Consider the following 16,250-nt stretch of genomic DNA (forward strand, 5'->3'; position numbering starts at 1 on the left):
ACATGGCCACTCAAATGTATTAGGCATGACTAAACACGTTCTAGAGGTGCTTCCTACTCACTCCACTGCCATAAACCACCAACAGACAATGAGCAAAGAGTAAAGCTGGAGAATGATTCTTACTAAGGGAAAGATGCTACCAAGATCCCAGAGACTGGGGAGTACTTGGAAGAGTCAGTATAATGTACACACTCCAAAACCTTATCTTACCTCCAGCCACAAGCAGTACACTTGCACTGCCAAAATAGCTGCCCTGGCCCCAGTGTAAAGATTCATCAACTCCCTGTCCCTTCCCATCCAGACACTCTTGAAAGGTTTCTTTATGATTAGGGCAACACCGTGCTCGCTTTGCCCAAGACAGATCTCAAATGGGCAGCAAGAGCTGACCTGTACCAGCCAACGCTGGAAACCCTCCATACTGATGCAGAGCCAAGGACACTCTGCTCCATGCTGCAGTGGATTCCCATCCCCAGGGACATGCAGCCCAGCCCTCTTTGCATAAGATGACTATAAACGACGACCTTTGGATGATCCTACATCCTAACCGGAGCCAGAGGCTATCCCCAGAGCCCAGCTCACATGGACAGAGAGATCCATGTCCTGTTCTTCCCTTTCCCACTCCCTCACAACCTTTATATTCCCAAGGAACTAAATATACATGGGGGGAAAAAAATAACACAACAAAAACCACACAACTGCAGGTTTCTGCCACTGTAACACCAGGCAGATGCGATTTTTTCACTCTATGCATAAAAGGACAGCTCTGCTGGGGAAGACAGAACTCCCGCCTTCTCACGGACACCTGCCCCCAGCTCCTGCCTCTCCCACCACGCGCTGATTCGGCAGAAAACTCCCATCCACCCCATCCTTTTGTCTCAGATTCAGAACATAGATAGGAAGAGTGGAAAAGGAAGAAAACTCTCTGAAGTGCCTGTAAAGCTCATCTTTGAGGATATCAGAGGTGACGAGCTGCCAAGAGCAGCACGGTACATCCGTCAGCTGGGAGAGCAGTGCTGGCTCTACCCATGCTGGGCTGGTGATGAAGAGGTACCAGAAGAGCCAAGTCACAGTATAATTTCTTGGGACAGCCCAGGAAATCCAACAATTGACGTTCAGGAGCTTTGCTTCACTCCTAGGGTTGAGATGAGCCGAGATATAATCTGAAAGATCCTTTTGCATTTCCTTTTCCAGGCATTGAACCTCTGCACACGTGGGACCGTTAGTCACAGACCCAGACTTCCAGCCCAGTCCCATGGATGTAAACCCAGGAGAGCACTCATCCTGAGGATCCATGGCAGGGCTTACAGGAGAGACCCTAAATCCAAGTGAGATGCTGACACAAACACCAAGCCCCTCTATGGGGCTTTTTATATTGAATTCAAGCCACATCACCCACATAACATTGTGACCATCCCTCTGGCACGTTCCTGCTAATATTAGCAGCAGGGCTGAGTCCCAGCATCCGCAGCACATGGGCAGCAGCTGCTCCCCACGGCAGCAGGCACGCCAGCCCCCAGCAGCCCAGGGGATGCACCATGGCCATGTGTCCCACAGACATCCCGGGCATTTGGTCAAGTAAATTTTAAGGACGAGCCCGTGAGATTCATACATATAGAAAAGCCTATTTCTAACACGGCCCCCTCCTGAAAACAACCTGGCTGATGGCTTTTTGTCTTTAATGACTCTTAAAACCACGACATAACTTAGCACAACTCATTGAGACAAAGCCTTTGGCTGAAATACTAGAAACACTCTGTCTCAGGTTATGCACCTGTGGGGAAGGTGTACAGTAGTGGGGAAAAAAAATAAAAGATAAAATAAACAGAGAAACCTTCCTATCAGCATTGATGTGTCCTGGCAGGGCTGGAGGGTCCCTGCCCTCAGTGCCCAGCTCCACGCAGCACACGACCACTCCGACCACAGCACTGCCAAGGCTCACCCACCAGCAAACATGCGTTCCCCAAGGGAGCTGGGCTACGGGGAATGTGTAAATCAGGGATTAACGACCACCAACAAAGCCTGTCTTGAGGTTTCTGCCAGAGCAAAGCTACAAGCCTGTCTCCCCCCAGGCTCTAGCTCTGGACATCACAGTGAACCCCTCAGCACCCCCCTGCTCCTCCACGCACTTACAGCCGCACTCAGCTTTAACCATCATTCACAGCTTGCCCCCGCTATGACACTTTGTGTTTCAACATTAGGAGGAAACGAATCTGGTGTTGACTGACAGCACTGGCACAGGCAAGCAGTGCTCGGCATCACTGCTGCCAGCTCACCGTCAGTGATTGCCAGCAAAAATGCGCCTCGGTTACCGATGGGACTCTGCTCAGCAGCAGCCACGTCCCACCGGGGAGAGGGGCCAGAGCAGATCTCTTCTCTCTTACTACATGTGTGCACAGTGCTTTAAAACCTTAGCAGGAAGGTGAGTACCACGTCATGGAGTTATCTTTGGGCATCATCACAACCAACCAGAGCTGCGAGCAGCAGCATCCACCCCTCTCTGCAGTCAAGCATCGCAGACATCAACGATCCCGTATCACCCAACCTGAACAGGACCAGGATAGTTTGGGATTTACACAACATTAACACACTGCACAAGCATCCCACCACCCAGGTTGATTTATTGCTACAGATTCCCTTCCTCACCGCTCAGGGCTCCACGTCTGAGACTCTGGGGAGCTGAGCGACCCGCAGCCCCCTTCCGAGGCACAGGTGAGCTTGGGAAGCTCTGCCACAACCACAGCTGAACCAGCCATGCTTCTGAAGAACTGCCAAAATCTATAAACCCAGGGGCAGAACTATTATGCTCTGTGAACCCCAGCAAACCACAAACCTTAAAATGCTCTCCCCCATTAGAGAGGAGGAAGCTCTTGCCAGTCAAATAAGCGGGATTTGGGCCCTCTCTGCAGGACCTGCCAGCTCGGCGCAAGGTGGGCACATGCACTGCTGCCTGGATGTGACCATCCCCACCACATCATCAGGCATAAGCAAGAACGCGCTCCGCTGTGCTGTGTTTCCCTCTCATGCATTGCTTTGATTTGGAAACTGAAGTGAAATTGAGTATCTCGTACTCCCTCACCCTCCCAAAGGGCCCGTGCATCCTCCTCAGGCTCAGAGATGCAGCTCCCACACCAAGAGCCCACAGCCAAGCCCGCAACTCCCTGTAACCCAGCAGGTACAAGAAACCTGTTGGTCCTACGCCGGGGAGGGATGCTACGAGGAAAGCAGGCGGGAACAGCCAGGGTGATTCGGCAGGGCAGGCAGCGTGTGACCGGCAAGAACAAAGAGGGCTCTGGCTGCCGGGTGATCTGGTGTTTCTGCTCCGTGGTATTTCTGGCTGATCTTTCCTGCTTGGTTACGGGCTGCCTGGGGCTGAGATACCCACCCAGCAGACACGAACACTGCATCTCCTGCCCTACAGGCTAGAAATTAATTGCCTTGTTCTTGGGAAGCTGCTATGCAACCCAGAAAACTAATTAAATTGTGAAACAGTAGCCCGGATCCCTGCTCAAGGGCAAGGCCAGACCTTTTGGCTGCGGATGCAGAGAGCTTTCCCCAGCCTCTCCCTCTGCACAGGCAGAACGATAAGGCTCTCCATGGACTGAAAAAAAAATCGCACTGCGGAGCGGCTCGGTGCCACCAAGGAGCACACACAGCCCGAACAAGCAGCCCCGGGGCTCACAGCAGAGCCTTTATCATATCCAAGTAGGGAATTACTCATTCTTCAGAGATTTAAATGCAATTGGGGCAGGCGAGAGGAGAGGCTGTAATTACATCAGCGCTCGGGAACCCTGTGGTGGGGAAGCTCAAGGGTCCCCAAAGGACAGTTACAAAGGCGCCGTTGAACCCCGAGTGCCAAACTGATGGTGTGTTCGGATCGCTCTCTGTGTCCCAAGTCTTGTTAGTCCCAATCTTCCTATGGGATGTGACTTCCCTCAGCCTCCTGCTAAGCCCTTCCACCCCCAACCTTAGCTGAAGAAAGCCCAAGGGCTGGAAAAAAAGGGTCATGGACGTGGCTAAACCTTACGATGAGGGCTGCAGAGTCCCCAGCTCTGCCACCCGTTTCCTGCCTGACCTGGAAGAAGAACCCTTGTGCTCTCAGCTTCCTCAGCTACCCAGCAGGAAAAACACCACTGCGCTCCTTCCCGAAGGCAAGGCTGGATTCACCAGGAGGCGGTGAAGTCATCTCAGCCTATAGCTATACACGCGCAGCCCCCGGATAAGCTTTCACCCCGGCCCCCAGATCTCCACTATTTTTTTTTTTCCTCTTTTTTCTAGAAACCGCTGCACAAAGCTCAGTTTGGGTCACTGCCAGGATGTGAGAGTGTGTAGGGACGGAGCTGCTCTTCCAAAACTCCACTCAGGAAGATGAGCTCCCCCGAGCCCATCTCTCAATGCCTGCTTCAGATGAACCCCACCACCCCTCTTCTGCCTATCTTTACCTCTCATACCCATCTGGCAGCTGCACGCTTCTCCGCTAGCTTATTTTCTTGCCTGAAAAAGCCAGCAGGCTGGGCAAGAGCCACAGACACCCAGGGAGAAGGCATCCCCGTCCTCACGCCAAGGGGATTGCAAGGAAATTCTCCATCGGAGAGTGAGGCAACGCCATCAGGCAACTGGAGCTCTGCCATGGGACAACTGGAAAGCTTTCTATCCAGGGCGGGCAGCTCCCACTATGGACATATTTGAAACTTAGGTTCGTTATCCCCCTCCCGGCTATTCTAGGGCTGTGTTTCCATCCAAAACCTGGGAGTCGACAGAAGGGCTAGTGCCTGGGGTTTCACAAACTTTTAATCACGTCAGGCATGGTTTTTTTTCAGCTAAAAATCTACATAAACCAACTTGGGAAAGGCAGGAAAGGAAAAAAACAACCCTGTAAGATCCTGCCTTAGCGGATAACACCCGGGAGCAACGCTGCTCCGAACAAAAGACACCGCAGCCCGGCGGCGGCACCGACAACCACCGGCTGCCGGGGGATGCGGGCTGGCCCCCGGCGACCCCCGGCCACCCCGCTCCCCTTCCAGCCCTGCCCACCCGGGCGGCTGCCAGCCGCGGCAGGGGCCCCCGGGAAGCGGTGGGGAGAGGCGGGGGGCGATGCTCAGCCCCGTTACACCGCGACCCTCCCAGCCCAGTATTTGCGGGGGGGTGAGGGGGAGGCGGGCGGCTCCGCGCTGCCCGGCTCGGCACGGCAGCAACTTTTTTCCTCGGTTTAGCTCAAAAAGCAGCCACCCCCACCTCACCACCACCACCACCCACCTTCGAAGTCGGAGATGATGCCCTCCAGGTGGGCGTTGACGGCCGGGTCGGCCATGGCCCCCCGGCTCTGCGGGGCGCGGGCGGGTGCGCGGAGCCGCCGCCGCCGCCTCCTGCGGCCCGAATGAATGGCGGAGGGCGAGCGGCTGCGGCCGCCCCCCGCCCCGGCGGGCAGCCTGCCATGCCGCCCGGCCCGGCCCAGCCCAGCCCAGCCCGGCCCGGCTCGGCCCGGCCCCCCTCACCGCCCACTGGCTGCTCCCCACGCCCGTCACGCCGCTCCCCCCCCCGGCCCCCACGCACCGCCCCGGGGGGGTGGGTGGAAGAGGCACCCGCGGAGCCCGGCGCTGCCCGCCCCGTCGTGCAGAACCGAGTTTGTCCCGCATCCTCCCAGCCCGGGGGGGGATGCCTGAAACCCGCGCCTGGCGTCTCCTACATCTGGCACCCAAGGATGGTGCCCCACGGAAGGGATGGCACCGTGAAGGCGTGGGTCACGCCACCGATGCTCTCGAGCACAGATAACCCCTTTGCTTCTCAATTTTGCCCATGTTTGGAAAAGAGCAACTCATCCACCCTCCTCTATTTTTCTAATTTCTCAAAATCAAACCAGAGCAGCGCTAACCCACCGCTGCCAAACCCGAGCCACTTCGCAGCCAGCTCTGGAAAAACAGAGCAAAAACCTGGCTGCAAAACCTGCCCCAAACCCCAGCGTGTATTTGGGCACAGCTGTGCTGAGCCCCACGCTGCCACAGCTCGCTCCTCTCTGGCCATCGAGGCAAGTGCCATCTCTGGCCACCGACACCAGCCCCTTCCCTGGCACTGCCACCTTCCCCCCACCTCTCACACCCTCCGGGTTTATGCATCTCTCTGTTCATTATCCGCTGTTTCTCTCTTCCCGTGTTGATTCAGAGCATACCCTCCTGACCCTCTTTTTTGTCCTCCCCACCCTGTGCTTTAGTAGCATCATTTAAAAGTGATGATACCCACTGAAATGTGTCCAGGCACATCAACAGGAAATGAAGAATTAATGGGCTGAGGTTTTAGTCCACTTTGGGTGAACCATAAAGAAAAATTATGCAAAACTGTACTACTGTTACCATCTATTACTGCAGAAAGTACATGCTTCATCACCTATGTCACACTTTTAATTTGACACTTCCAAAGTCTGCAAACACCACAGACTCCCCAAGAGTGTACGTGAACAAGAAAATGAAACCAACGGCACCAATTTCCCAGGCTCAAGAAGTTGCAGGTTTTTCCACACTGTTAGCAGCTTGAGGTTTTAATCCAAGGAAAGGCATTACTTTAAAACATGAGAACTGCTTAGTCTTGAGAACGCACCTTCAAAGTAGAAGTATGGTGTTTTAAGGTAGGTACAGTGGTTTTCCTCCCTTTTCACCACCAGCAGCGCTCAGCGCTTGCCCTGCTGGCGATGTCACAGACCGACACACCACAACACTGCAGAGAGGAAAGGGCTTTGTGTCTCTGTGCATTCGCAATATGGACATGTAAATGCCTCCCCGTACACTACACCCTCCGTAAAGCCACCGGTGAAGGTCTCCCTGAACCCCATTCCCTGTTCCCAGTGACATCGAGGAGAACAGGACCAAACATGGACCTGCGGCGCTTGTGCCACGGAGCTGAGCGCACGGGTGTCACGTCCCTGCGCTCCCCGCATCCACACACACTCTGCGGGCGGCGGTGGCGACTGCCACACTGCACAGCAGCACACGCTGGCTGACCCCCTTCGGTGGCACTGCTTTTCGAAAGAAAGCGGGTTTATTTCTCTCAAGTGCTCATGTGCAGGTCACATCCGCAATCCATCTCAGGCAGGTAAAAATGTAGCTGCCAATAATTAACATTAGTTACTGAGTGAGAAGAAAGCTACAGTGTTAAAAACTGTCCGTAACTCCCTTGTAGGAGAATCAGAACCTACATTAGCCTTTTACAAAGGCTGTTCAAGCTTAACACCCCAGTACAATCTCATCACAAGGTTGTAGAATGGGTTTAAGGGGGTGGAAGGGAACGAACTAAGCAAGACAAACTAAAAATCAATGTTGTAAAAAAAAAGATTAAAAAAAGCAAAAGGGTCAATCTGAGGAAGGACTGCACACGTTTTTGATGTTCAGTTTTCCCCCTTGCAAACCTTTGCACTCTCTGAACTAGGTCACACGGGGATCAGTGTGGCAGTGTGATGGGGACTCTGTTTTTGAGGTCAACCGGAAGCAAGAAGTAGTAAACCACTAGAAAAAACCCTATTGTCTGATGGACTCTAAGTTGTGAGTGTCATGATGACGTCTGCTGGTCTCACAAATCTGGTGAAGAACCTCAAAGTTCTTCAGCAGAAGAGGTTCTTCAGCAGAACAGTATGAGGCAGTTTGGTTCAATCCCAGTTCCGTGGGTCACTCAGCATTTCCTAAGCAAAGACGACGTTATCATCCTGGATCTAATAAAAGTTTAACAAATCAACAGGCCTAGAGGAGAGCCCCAAGAAGTGTGAAATAAAATATCCGGACTCTAAGTAGGAGTTCATTTTCATTAAAACCAGCTGGTTAATATTGCACCCTTGTGCACCTAAGGCAGAGAGGTGTAGAGGAAGACGGAAAAGTACAGCAACTAAAGAATAACAAGAATATCCAGAGCTCTATTAGTAAATATTTAAAGCAGGAAGGTATGTAAACAGCTCACCCCACAGCACATAACCCAAGTGCCTGCTAGTAGAGGAGGAGCAAGCTTTCTTCTGAGATAAGCCCATCTTTTTCTCTCCTGGAGATTTTCTTGCACCTTTATCTGATTTAACCACGGTCAGTGGTATGGCATAAGACCAAAAAAAAAACCCACATTCACTTGTCCAGTCTGCACATAACTACTAAACACCATTTCCTGAACCCAAAAGCTTGTGTGTAGCTAAAAGCTTCTTTGAGAAAGGCAAGCAAATCCGGGAGCTGAGCACCCATCCCAGAGGGATGGAGAATCCACCACCTCTCCTAGAATTTGTTTCCAGGGCTCCCCAGCAGCACAGCACAAGCTTGTGTCATACTGCTCATCCAAACACAGTTTGGGCACAGGCCCTGCTTCACCCTTGTCTGGTAGATCAAGAAGTTTTATGATCCTGAGCCTTCTCCTGATGAGAGATCTCCCACACTGATCACGTCAACTACATTCCCTTTGATAAACTAATCAAGTTCTTCTCTTTCTGTCGTTTGTGTCAGGTATTTTCTTCAGTCCCTTAGTCACTATCTGCCTTTCCTGCTCCTTTCTCCCAGCATTTCATAAGTGTTTGCCGTTGGATTTTTATTTTAATAAAGAGAGAGAACTCATTTTTCCAAAGAAAGAGCAGATCGCATCTCCTCTCTTGCTTGCTGCTCCCCTTGCTTACACAACCAAGGGTCTCACTGTTTTTACTAGGACTCACCTCAAGCTCCTGCTCAGCTGAGACCCTCAGGATACTTTACCCAGCAACTGCTGTCCAAGACACAATCCCTGGTCTGCAAACCACTGGCTGCAGGGTGGTTTTAAGTAACGACTTTCCTTGCTCTATTACATTACAGTGGAAATATTTCTTGTTTCCTTACTAACCCAGGCCACCAAGGGCACTGACTGCCCAGCCCTTTTTCCTGCACCGTCACTCTGTTCTTCAGATGAGCGATGAACTTCCTGCAATGTTGTTTTGTTGGCCTAGAAGTGATTTCCTGCCCCCGAAAAGGCAATCTGTAAAATCTGCTGATCGCTTAGTTACAGATACCAAGCTAAAACCAGCTTGATACCATGATAGCCAGCAGATGCAAGAAACCTTGACTCTTGTCTCCTGGGTACCTTGTCTCTGGGCTCTCCTGCCCTCCAGGCAGTGATATACCTTGAGGGCTTCTCCAGATCGCAGCACAACCTCCTCCAGAAGCAGCCAGTGCCGGTCACTGCCCTGACATAGGTGTGGAGGGACCACCATGCAGAGCATATCTAGAAAGTCACTTCAAGGAGGGGAAAAAAAAAAAACCACAAGAGAGAAAAAACCCCAAGGAGATGGTAGGTATCAGTGTTAGAAGATCCCTTATCAAGGCAGGCTAAGGCAGAAGAGGGACTTTCCTATACAGATGCATTTTAAACAGCACTGTACAGTTTCTTTGCAAGCTGCTAAGAATGCAGTTTTTCAGGCAGATTTTCTTCCTCCCACAAGTCAAGGTTTTTCTGAACCCGCACAGCTCATATCAGTCTCACGATCTGCTGCAGTCATGAGCGTCAGGCTCGGTTAGACTAGGTGGCATGAGTCATTGTGGCTACCTGAATCTTAAATTATCTCCTACACAAAAGCAGGTAATTCATCCACAGCATCTTCCCTTTCCTCCACCTATTTTAATTAGAAAACAAAACTCTTTATTGATTCTGGCCTCTTCTACAAAATGCTTTGAGACTTACTGACCAAAAGTACTATGTGGGAGCAGCTAAATATTATTATTAACCACATAATGTTTCTGTTGAGAGTCCAAATAACTTGTCTTGCTGCCGATCACACCTAAAACATCCTTTCCGGCCTTTCTGGGTAGGTGCAGTGCGTGGGTGGAGGCTCTTGCACCATATGACACCAACCCCCAACATCCATGGTGGTCCAGCATCCCCACGGCATCGCTTCAAGCACAGGGCAGCACTGGCTGCACCATCCACTCAGCTGTTGGCAGTTGGCATTGGTGCCCATTTGGCTGCACCACTGCAGGGTAATGGGTAGAAACAGACGTAAAATGACCCAGACATGGCAGATTTTGAAGTGAAGGAATGGTGAGTCACATCTCTTCTTTCTAAGCCAAAAAAAAAGAGGCTGTTGCAATTATCTTCCCTTCCGCTCCTCTGCTCCCTGCATCTTCCGAATTCTTGTTTTTCTGCCCAAAAAGCACTTCTATTTCCAAATCTACCTGGAAGAAGTGCAATGGTCTCCATATTACAGGTGGAGAAACTGAGGCATGTAACAGCCATTACTCAGAAATGGGGAACTGGCAAGTAATAAGAGCAGAGCTGGCTGCAGTGGTGAGCAGTGCCGAATCCAGCCCCAAATCCTTGGGAAGTGCCAGTGTCACTGGCTGGGGACAGGGACAGGGCTCTGGAAGGAAAACCAGAGACGCAGTTCCCATCATCTCCACCCACGCTTTCATGTAGATGACGGCATGAATCAAGCCCTGCTGATTACGCAGGAACTGTCAGGAAAAAAGGCTCTTTCCCAAGACTTCAGGTTCTTCCTGCTTCCAAAGGAGTAGGAAATACAGCGAGGATGGCCGCAGTTCAGTGCTAGTCACACTTCCCTTCCTTTGCAAGGAAACTAAGACCATGGGAAAAGTTTAAAAAATTCAAAATTGATGATTTGAGATTTTTGGATAATTAACTGTTTTTCTTGATAAAGAAAATGTGTCCAGATCTCATCCCTTAGTGCCACAGAGCTACACAGCCCTGGTTAGAAACACAGAGCTGGGGTACTGCACAGAAAGGGCCAGATAACTTTGAAGACTGGGTAACAGAAATAAGATGAAATCTGGAAGAATGACAGAAGGTCAGAACCTAAAGGGCTTTTAATAAAGTCTTTCCTCATGAAAAGTGTATCAGCAGGAGGGACCTCGCTGCACCAGTGACCGTGAGCCACCAATGCCACGCAGCTAAAGGAAGCGCACTCCTAAAACACAGTAAATGAGATACTTGCAGCAGCAAAGCAGAAATCACTAGTGCTCCCTCCTGAGTCACCCTGGCTACCCAGCATCACTGAAAGCGAGCAGAAATGACAGCGGAGAGGGGACGGGACCGCTAGAAGCATCACACACAGATACACCACAGGGGAGAGCTGCTGCGGGCAAAGATCACCGTTGCCAAGGGAACAAAAAAAAAAAACCACTCCAATCCAAACCCAAACATGGTTACGATATAAACAGGTCAGTAAGAGCTGGAAATGAGAAGAAGTTTTTAACAGCTAGTGATGGGAGATATAAAGGGACTGCCGTGAAATCAAGGGGGTAAAAAGCAAAATGGGTTTCAAGGTAGGGCATGGGTTCTTGTGGAAAACACAGTGCGACGTGGGGAAGGAGATGGTTCCCTGAGCCTACAGCTTCTCAGATATTCACTGCACAAACAGGGGAAACAGGAAACTTGATGTTCTGGGACAGCCCTGGAGCTGAGAGGCCCCATCAGAGCTGGGCAGGTGGACAAACAACCACAGACACAAAGCTCCTGCAGCCACCTCCAGCAGGGAGACGGCTACGAAGATCAAGGCTTAACTTCATCATAGGTTTAACTCCATTAAGTCAGTGTGCAGAGTAGGTACTGGCTCGTTGTCAAACAGGACAAAGGAACGTATCGCATGTGGTTACACCAAGCAGGGCAAGCAGAGGACCAACATCCATCCTCTCACCCTGCTCATCTGAAAACAGAGCTGAGACTTTCCTGCTCCTCATGTGTGCAAATTCTTGATGGTCCCTAACGCCTGCCCTGCCTCTGTGGGGACTGATGAAGCTGCTCTGGTTTACACCAGAGCTCTGGTGTACACCCAGTCCAGCTGCCTGTCGGCAGGCAGGATGCTGCGGGTTAGAACCCACCGTGCTCAGATGCAGTGGCACGTGGCTGTGCTGGGAGGGCACAGCTCTGCCCTCCATGAACAACCCCTGTGCACTCTGAGCCTCATCACCTCCAACAACCAATTTGCCCATTTACCCGGTGATCTGTATGCACGGGCTGAGCTCACTGCAGACCCCACCGACCTCATGCCGGAGCCCAGCTTGAAGCGTTTCAAGCCGAGGCAGCAATTCCGGCTATTGTATGTGCCGAGAGCCTGGAAAGGGAAACGCCATCCCGAGCCCAGGCCAGGCACATCGCCCCCGTCCCAGCCAAGCACAGATCCAGCTGCCTCTGTGCTCCCAGGAGGGCAGGAGAGGTCCTCACCACACCAGCCAAGTGGGTTGGCAGCCCCTGTGCTGGGGAAGGGAAGCACAACTCCCTGGTGGTGATTAAATGACGGGGGACGGTCGCAGGGGAAGGAAATGGAAAGAGGATCAGGAACTGCATCTGCCTGAACCTCGCACGGTTAAAACAAACTCAGTCTCATGCCCTTGTTCTTCTCATTTAGTTTCGGGTCAGACTTTCCGAAGAAACTGGGAGGTGCAGTTTAGGTTTCCAAGCAGAAAACCAACTTAATTACTTTGATTAGTTTAAAAATATTAATTATTAATTACTACATTTTAATATTAAGACCAAACCAGGCAGAAACCCCAGCATTGCGTGACAGCACACGTTTTAATATAAATGAGAGGCTTCAGAAACCTTGCTCATCCTCTAATGAGTTTAACACACACACGGCACAGCACATTTCCATTGCAAAGCCGTCCCATGCGGCTGAGGGTGCCTCTGACTCCAGAAGAAACTGCAGTGCCTTGACCTCAAGGTAGGGCAGACCTCCCCCCCATTTCCACTGCCTGCATGCTATGGTGGTTGCAGGGGGGAAAAAGGGGAGGTGAGGCTCAGTCAGAACGCCGAACCCCCCGGAAAGAGGCCAGTTCCATTACTGCAAACTTCCTAGCAGCCCCTAATTAGAGGGAGAATTTGCAGGAATAAATAAACTGGCAGTGCTACGTGCACGCACTTCACTTCCAGATGTGCACGTCTCATTTTCACGTGGTGTCCGAGGCAGGGCTGGAAACTCCATCCCCGCACAACAAGGGGAGGAGGCGGGCACGGCGTGGGCTCCCCACACTGAGCCCACCCCTCCGGCAGCCCCATGGGGGCAAAACCCACTACATCCCACACACCTTGGCTGCCTTGGGTACCATCCTTCATCCCTGCAGTGCTCACCATCCCTCTCCCATCACACAGGGCCACTGGAGCCCCGTGGGACCCTCCCGTCCCTGCTGCAGAGCAGGGTGTGAGTCGGGAAAGCAGCTTTTACAGCCACTGCCTCTGCTGCTCTCTCAGCCGCCTGCTCACGACCTTTTCAACTCAAAACTTTCCAGCCATAAATATACCAGCTCATGGCAGGAAACTTGCTTTTCTTATATTTCTCCCCTGCTTCTCATCGAGCCATTTCCAGCAGCTCACACTCCCTGCGCCAGCCCCCAGTCATTTCTCCCTGCTCCTCCGAGATATTTCAGCCACACGACAAAATCTGCCGCAGCACAAGGACCCTAAAACTCTCTCTAAAGGCTCAGGAAGTGCCACAAGCTGTAGGTCAGGCCTCAGGAGCAGCTGTACCTCCTGATCTCCCTGCTTACCATCAAAGGTTTTATTATTATTATTCCTTTTTGACATAAACCAGTTTGATAAGAACAATTCCCAGACGGAGCTGCAGCCCCACACCCACTCAGCTTCCTCTGGGTAGAACGGACAGAGCGCGGGAGCTCATCGCACGGTGGGAGAAGGACACAAATACAGGCAAAAAGGAAGGACAGGAAGAATGAACGCAATTTTCCTTTCCTTTTAAAGGCTTTGGTAAATGCCAGTGAAACCGCCAGCAGCGATGCCAAGGTGCAGCAGTTGGTGTCTGTGCAGCACCGAGCACCACCAGCGGCTTCCCCTTTGCTCCAGCTCCATCACGCAGGGATGGGAAGGGTCCACAGGCATTGCTGGCAAAATCCATGGGCTGTGCACTCCTGTCTCCACGCGGGTGGGAATTTGGGTGCCCCAGCATCACCCTGTGATGGTTTGACCAGGGGACCATGCCCGCAGCCCCACCAACTGCACTGCCACTGCCCAGGAGAGCTTGGCAGGTCCAACACAGGCACATACAGAAAATTAGGCAAGATTGGTGCTGTTAAACTCCTGGGCTTGGGGAGTGCAAATGGGAAAGAGATAGGCCAGCCTGGACCTGAGGAGAGACCAGCTGCCTTCAGCAAGGGGAGGGTCTGCCTTGGGTTTTACATCTCATTAAATTGTCCTCTTGAAAAGTTTACTACATCTCTTTCAGGCTTACACAAAAGACATAAGGTAATTCCACACTAACCAGATCCCAGTATAACCACGCTGGCTGCAGTGTCCCAGCTAGCTGCTAGCTGCTAAAGCAGCAACCCCGAGCTGTGTGTTCGAGGGATTTACCCCAAATACAGGAAGATGCAGCCCAGGTGCTCCTCTCCTGCTAGAAAAACAGGGCAGGGCAAAGGGGACCCAAAGCCCCCTCTAACCAGGCCACCCATCAGCTCCCAGCACACCAGCCTCTGCTCCCCACCACATCTCAGATACCCAGCGCTGCTATCACAAGCTCAGCCTCTTCTACAGCTGCTGAAGTTGCACAGTTGATTTAAAAACCTGGATTAAAAAAAAAAAAAAAAAAAAGGAAAGAAAAGTCCTGAATCAGCATGCAAGCTTTGAGGGGAATTTCCTTCGAATCCCCCTTTCACATGCTCAGCCACTTCTGCCTGCCCCAGCTCTCGCCCGTGCACAGCTCCGTGCCTGAGGGCTGCCCGCCGCAGGGCACTTGTTTCTGCCGAGATTAAATCACTACTGCAGGAGGGACCTGACGCTGTCACCATCACCCTCAGGCTCACCCTGTCTTCTAGAAGAGCCTGTCAACACCAAGCCTCATCCAGGGCAGAACAACCTTGGGCTTCCCCCCATCCCCGCCTGCTCCAGTGCAGCTTTCCAAGAGTCAGCTCTCAGCAAGAGCCACAGCCAGCACACGCGGCTGGGGGATGCTGCGGATTTCAGCCTCCAGAAACAAAAGAGGATCCAAAATTTGAAAAAAAAAAAAAAAAAAGAAAAAAAAAGTCAGTCAGTTGGGAGATGTGCTGCAAGCGGGCCAAAAGCTGGGGCCGTCCAGCGTTTGCCCTAAATGGGAAAGGGGCCCATGAACACGCCGGGGGCAGAGCACCAGCCAGAGAGAGACGGCACCAAGCCAGAAGGGAGAGGAGGAGATTTCCAGTGAGCAGTACGAGGGGGAGAGAAACTCCCTACTGGCAACACCCCTGACAAGCATGGACAGTCAAACGCTGGAGATGGGCTGAGTCTGAGGTTCCTGGAACTGGCGAAACTCAGAGACACTTCGGCAGCGTCTGCATTGCCATCAGCTGTAGGACACAGCCCACCCCTGGGCGGTTGTATAGAGCATCTTGCTGCAGGCTGATGGGCAACTACCTCTGCCACCTTGGGCTTTAAAGGAGGACTGCAGAGTCCAAATGTCCTGAATGAGCAGAGCTGGGGCTGCTCCCTCGCAGTGACAGACAGGGCTGGGTTACCTCCACCCGCACGCAACCCATCCTCTGCACCCAAAACCCCTGCAGCCAAGCCCAGCAGGGAAAGGGGAACAGGCCAAATTCCCCTTCTGATGAGTTGTGGCCACTGCCATCGCACCAAGTCATGCCACAAAGTGAAGTCCATCTGGTGCTCACTTGCTGTTATTGCTTCTGCCATCTCCAGACTCCAGTCCGGCTGTCTCCACTCGCCACCCCACCTTGCACGCTCTCCAGTGAGCTCAGCCGCACCGTGCTGACTTTTTTCATCTTAATTTGCAGTGCTACAGCCTATAATAACCACACCAGGTCAGGGAGCGTTGGACTAGATGTTCCACCAACAGAATTAAACTGCCCTTGTTTACAAGAAGTTAAAATAAGGTAGAAGCAAAATCTGAAATGTTTTTCCTTATAAAGGAACGACAGGAGGAAAGTGCTGCACGCATTAGGCACCAGCCTCTCTCGTTCAGCAGGGACTGGCAGTGTCTCTAAGCTCAAGAGATATTGTTATTCCCAGACAAGTAACCACGGGACAGACCAACACAGCCCTGCTTATGTTAACACAAGGGAATAAACTGCCAGACCTGAGCTCTGTCTTTACACACCTTCCTTCTCCCCCCAGCCTACAGAAAAATCCCCCTGCACCACAGTACCCCAAAATTTGGCTGGTTTAACAACCAGACGACATTCCTGAGAGTCAAATAAAACTGCCCTGCTGCCTCGATCCAGTGCCCAGGCCCTTGGGGAGCAGCTCATCTGCAGAAACAGAGCCTTGATGTATCAGCAACACCCTCCCACAAGAAGGAGGACCCTTAATCACTC

General features: G+C 52.0%; 1 protein-coding gene across 2 annotated transcripts in view; it reads right to left on the reverse strand.

Moving 5' to 3' along the window:
- SEPTIN9 (septin 9) overlaps window positions 1–16,250 on the reverse strand; it is a 101,118-nt gene that overhangs the window by 67,410 nt on the left and 17,458 nt on the right. The window contains exon 1 of one of the 2 annotated variants that reach the window (XM_074160156.1): window positions 5,254–5,410. The exons of the other annotated variant lie outside the window; for it this stretch is intronic. Coding sequence (XP_074016257.1) covers window positions 5,254–5,308 — 55 coding nt within the window. The 5' untranslated portion in view covers window positions 5,309–5,410. Of the gene's footprint in view, window positions 1–5,253; window positions 5,411–16,250 lie in introns of those variants that run through there. 2 annotated transcript variants of the gene reach the window in all.

The sequence above is a fragment of the Numenius arquata genome, chromosome 17 (assembly GCF_964106895.1).
Source record: "Numenius arquata chromosome 17, bNumArq3.hap1.1, whole genome shotgun sequence".
Taxonomy (NCBI): Eukaryota; Metazoa; Chordata; class Aves; order Charadriiformes; family Scolopacidae; genus Numenius; species Numenius arquata.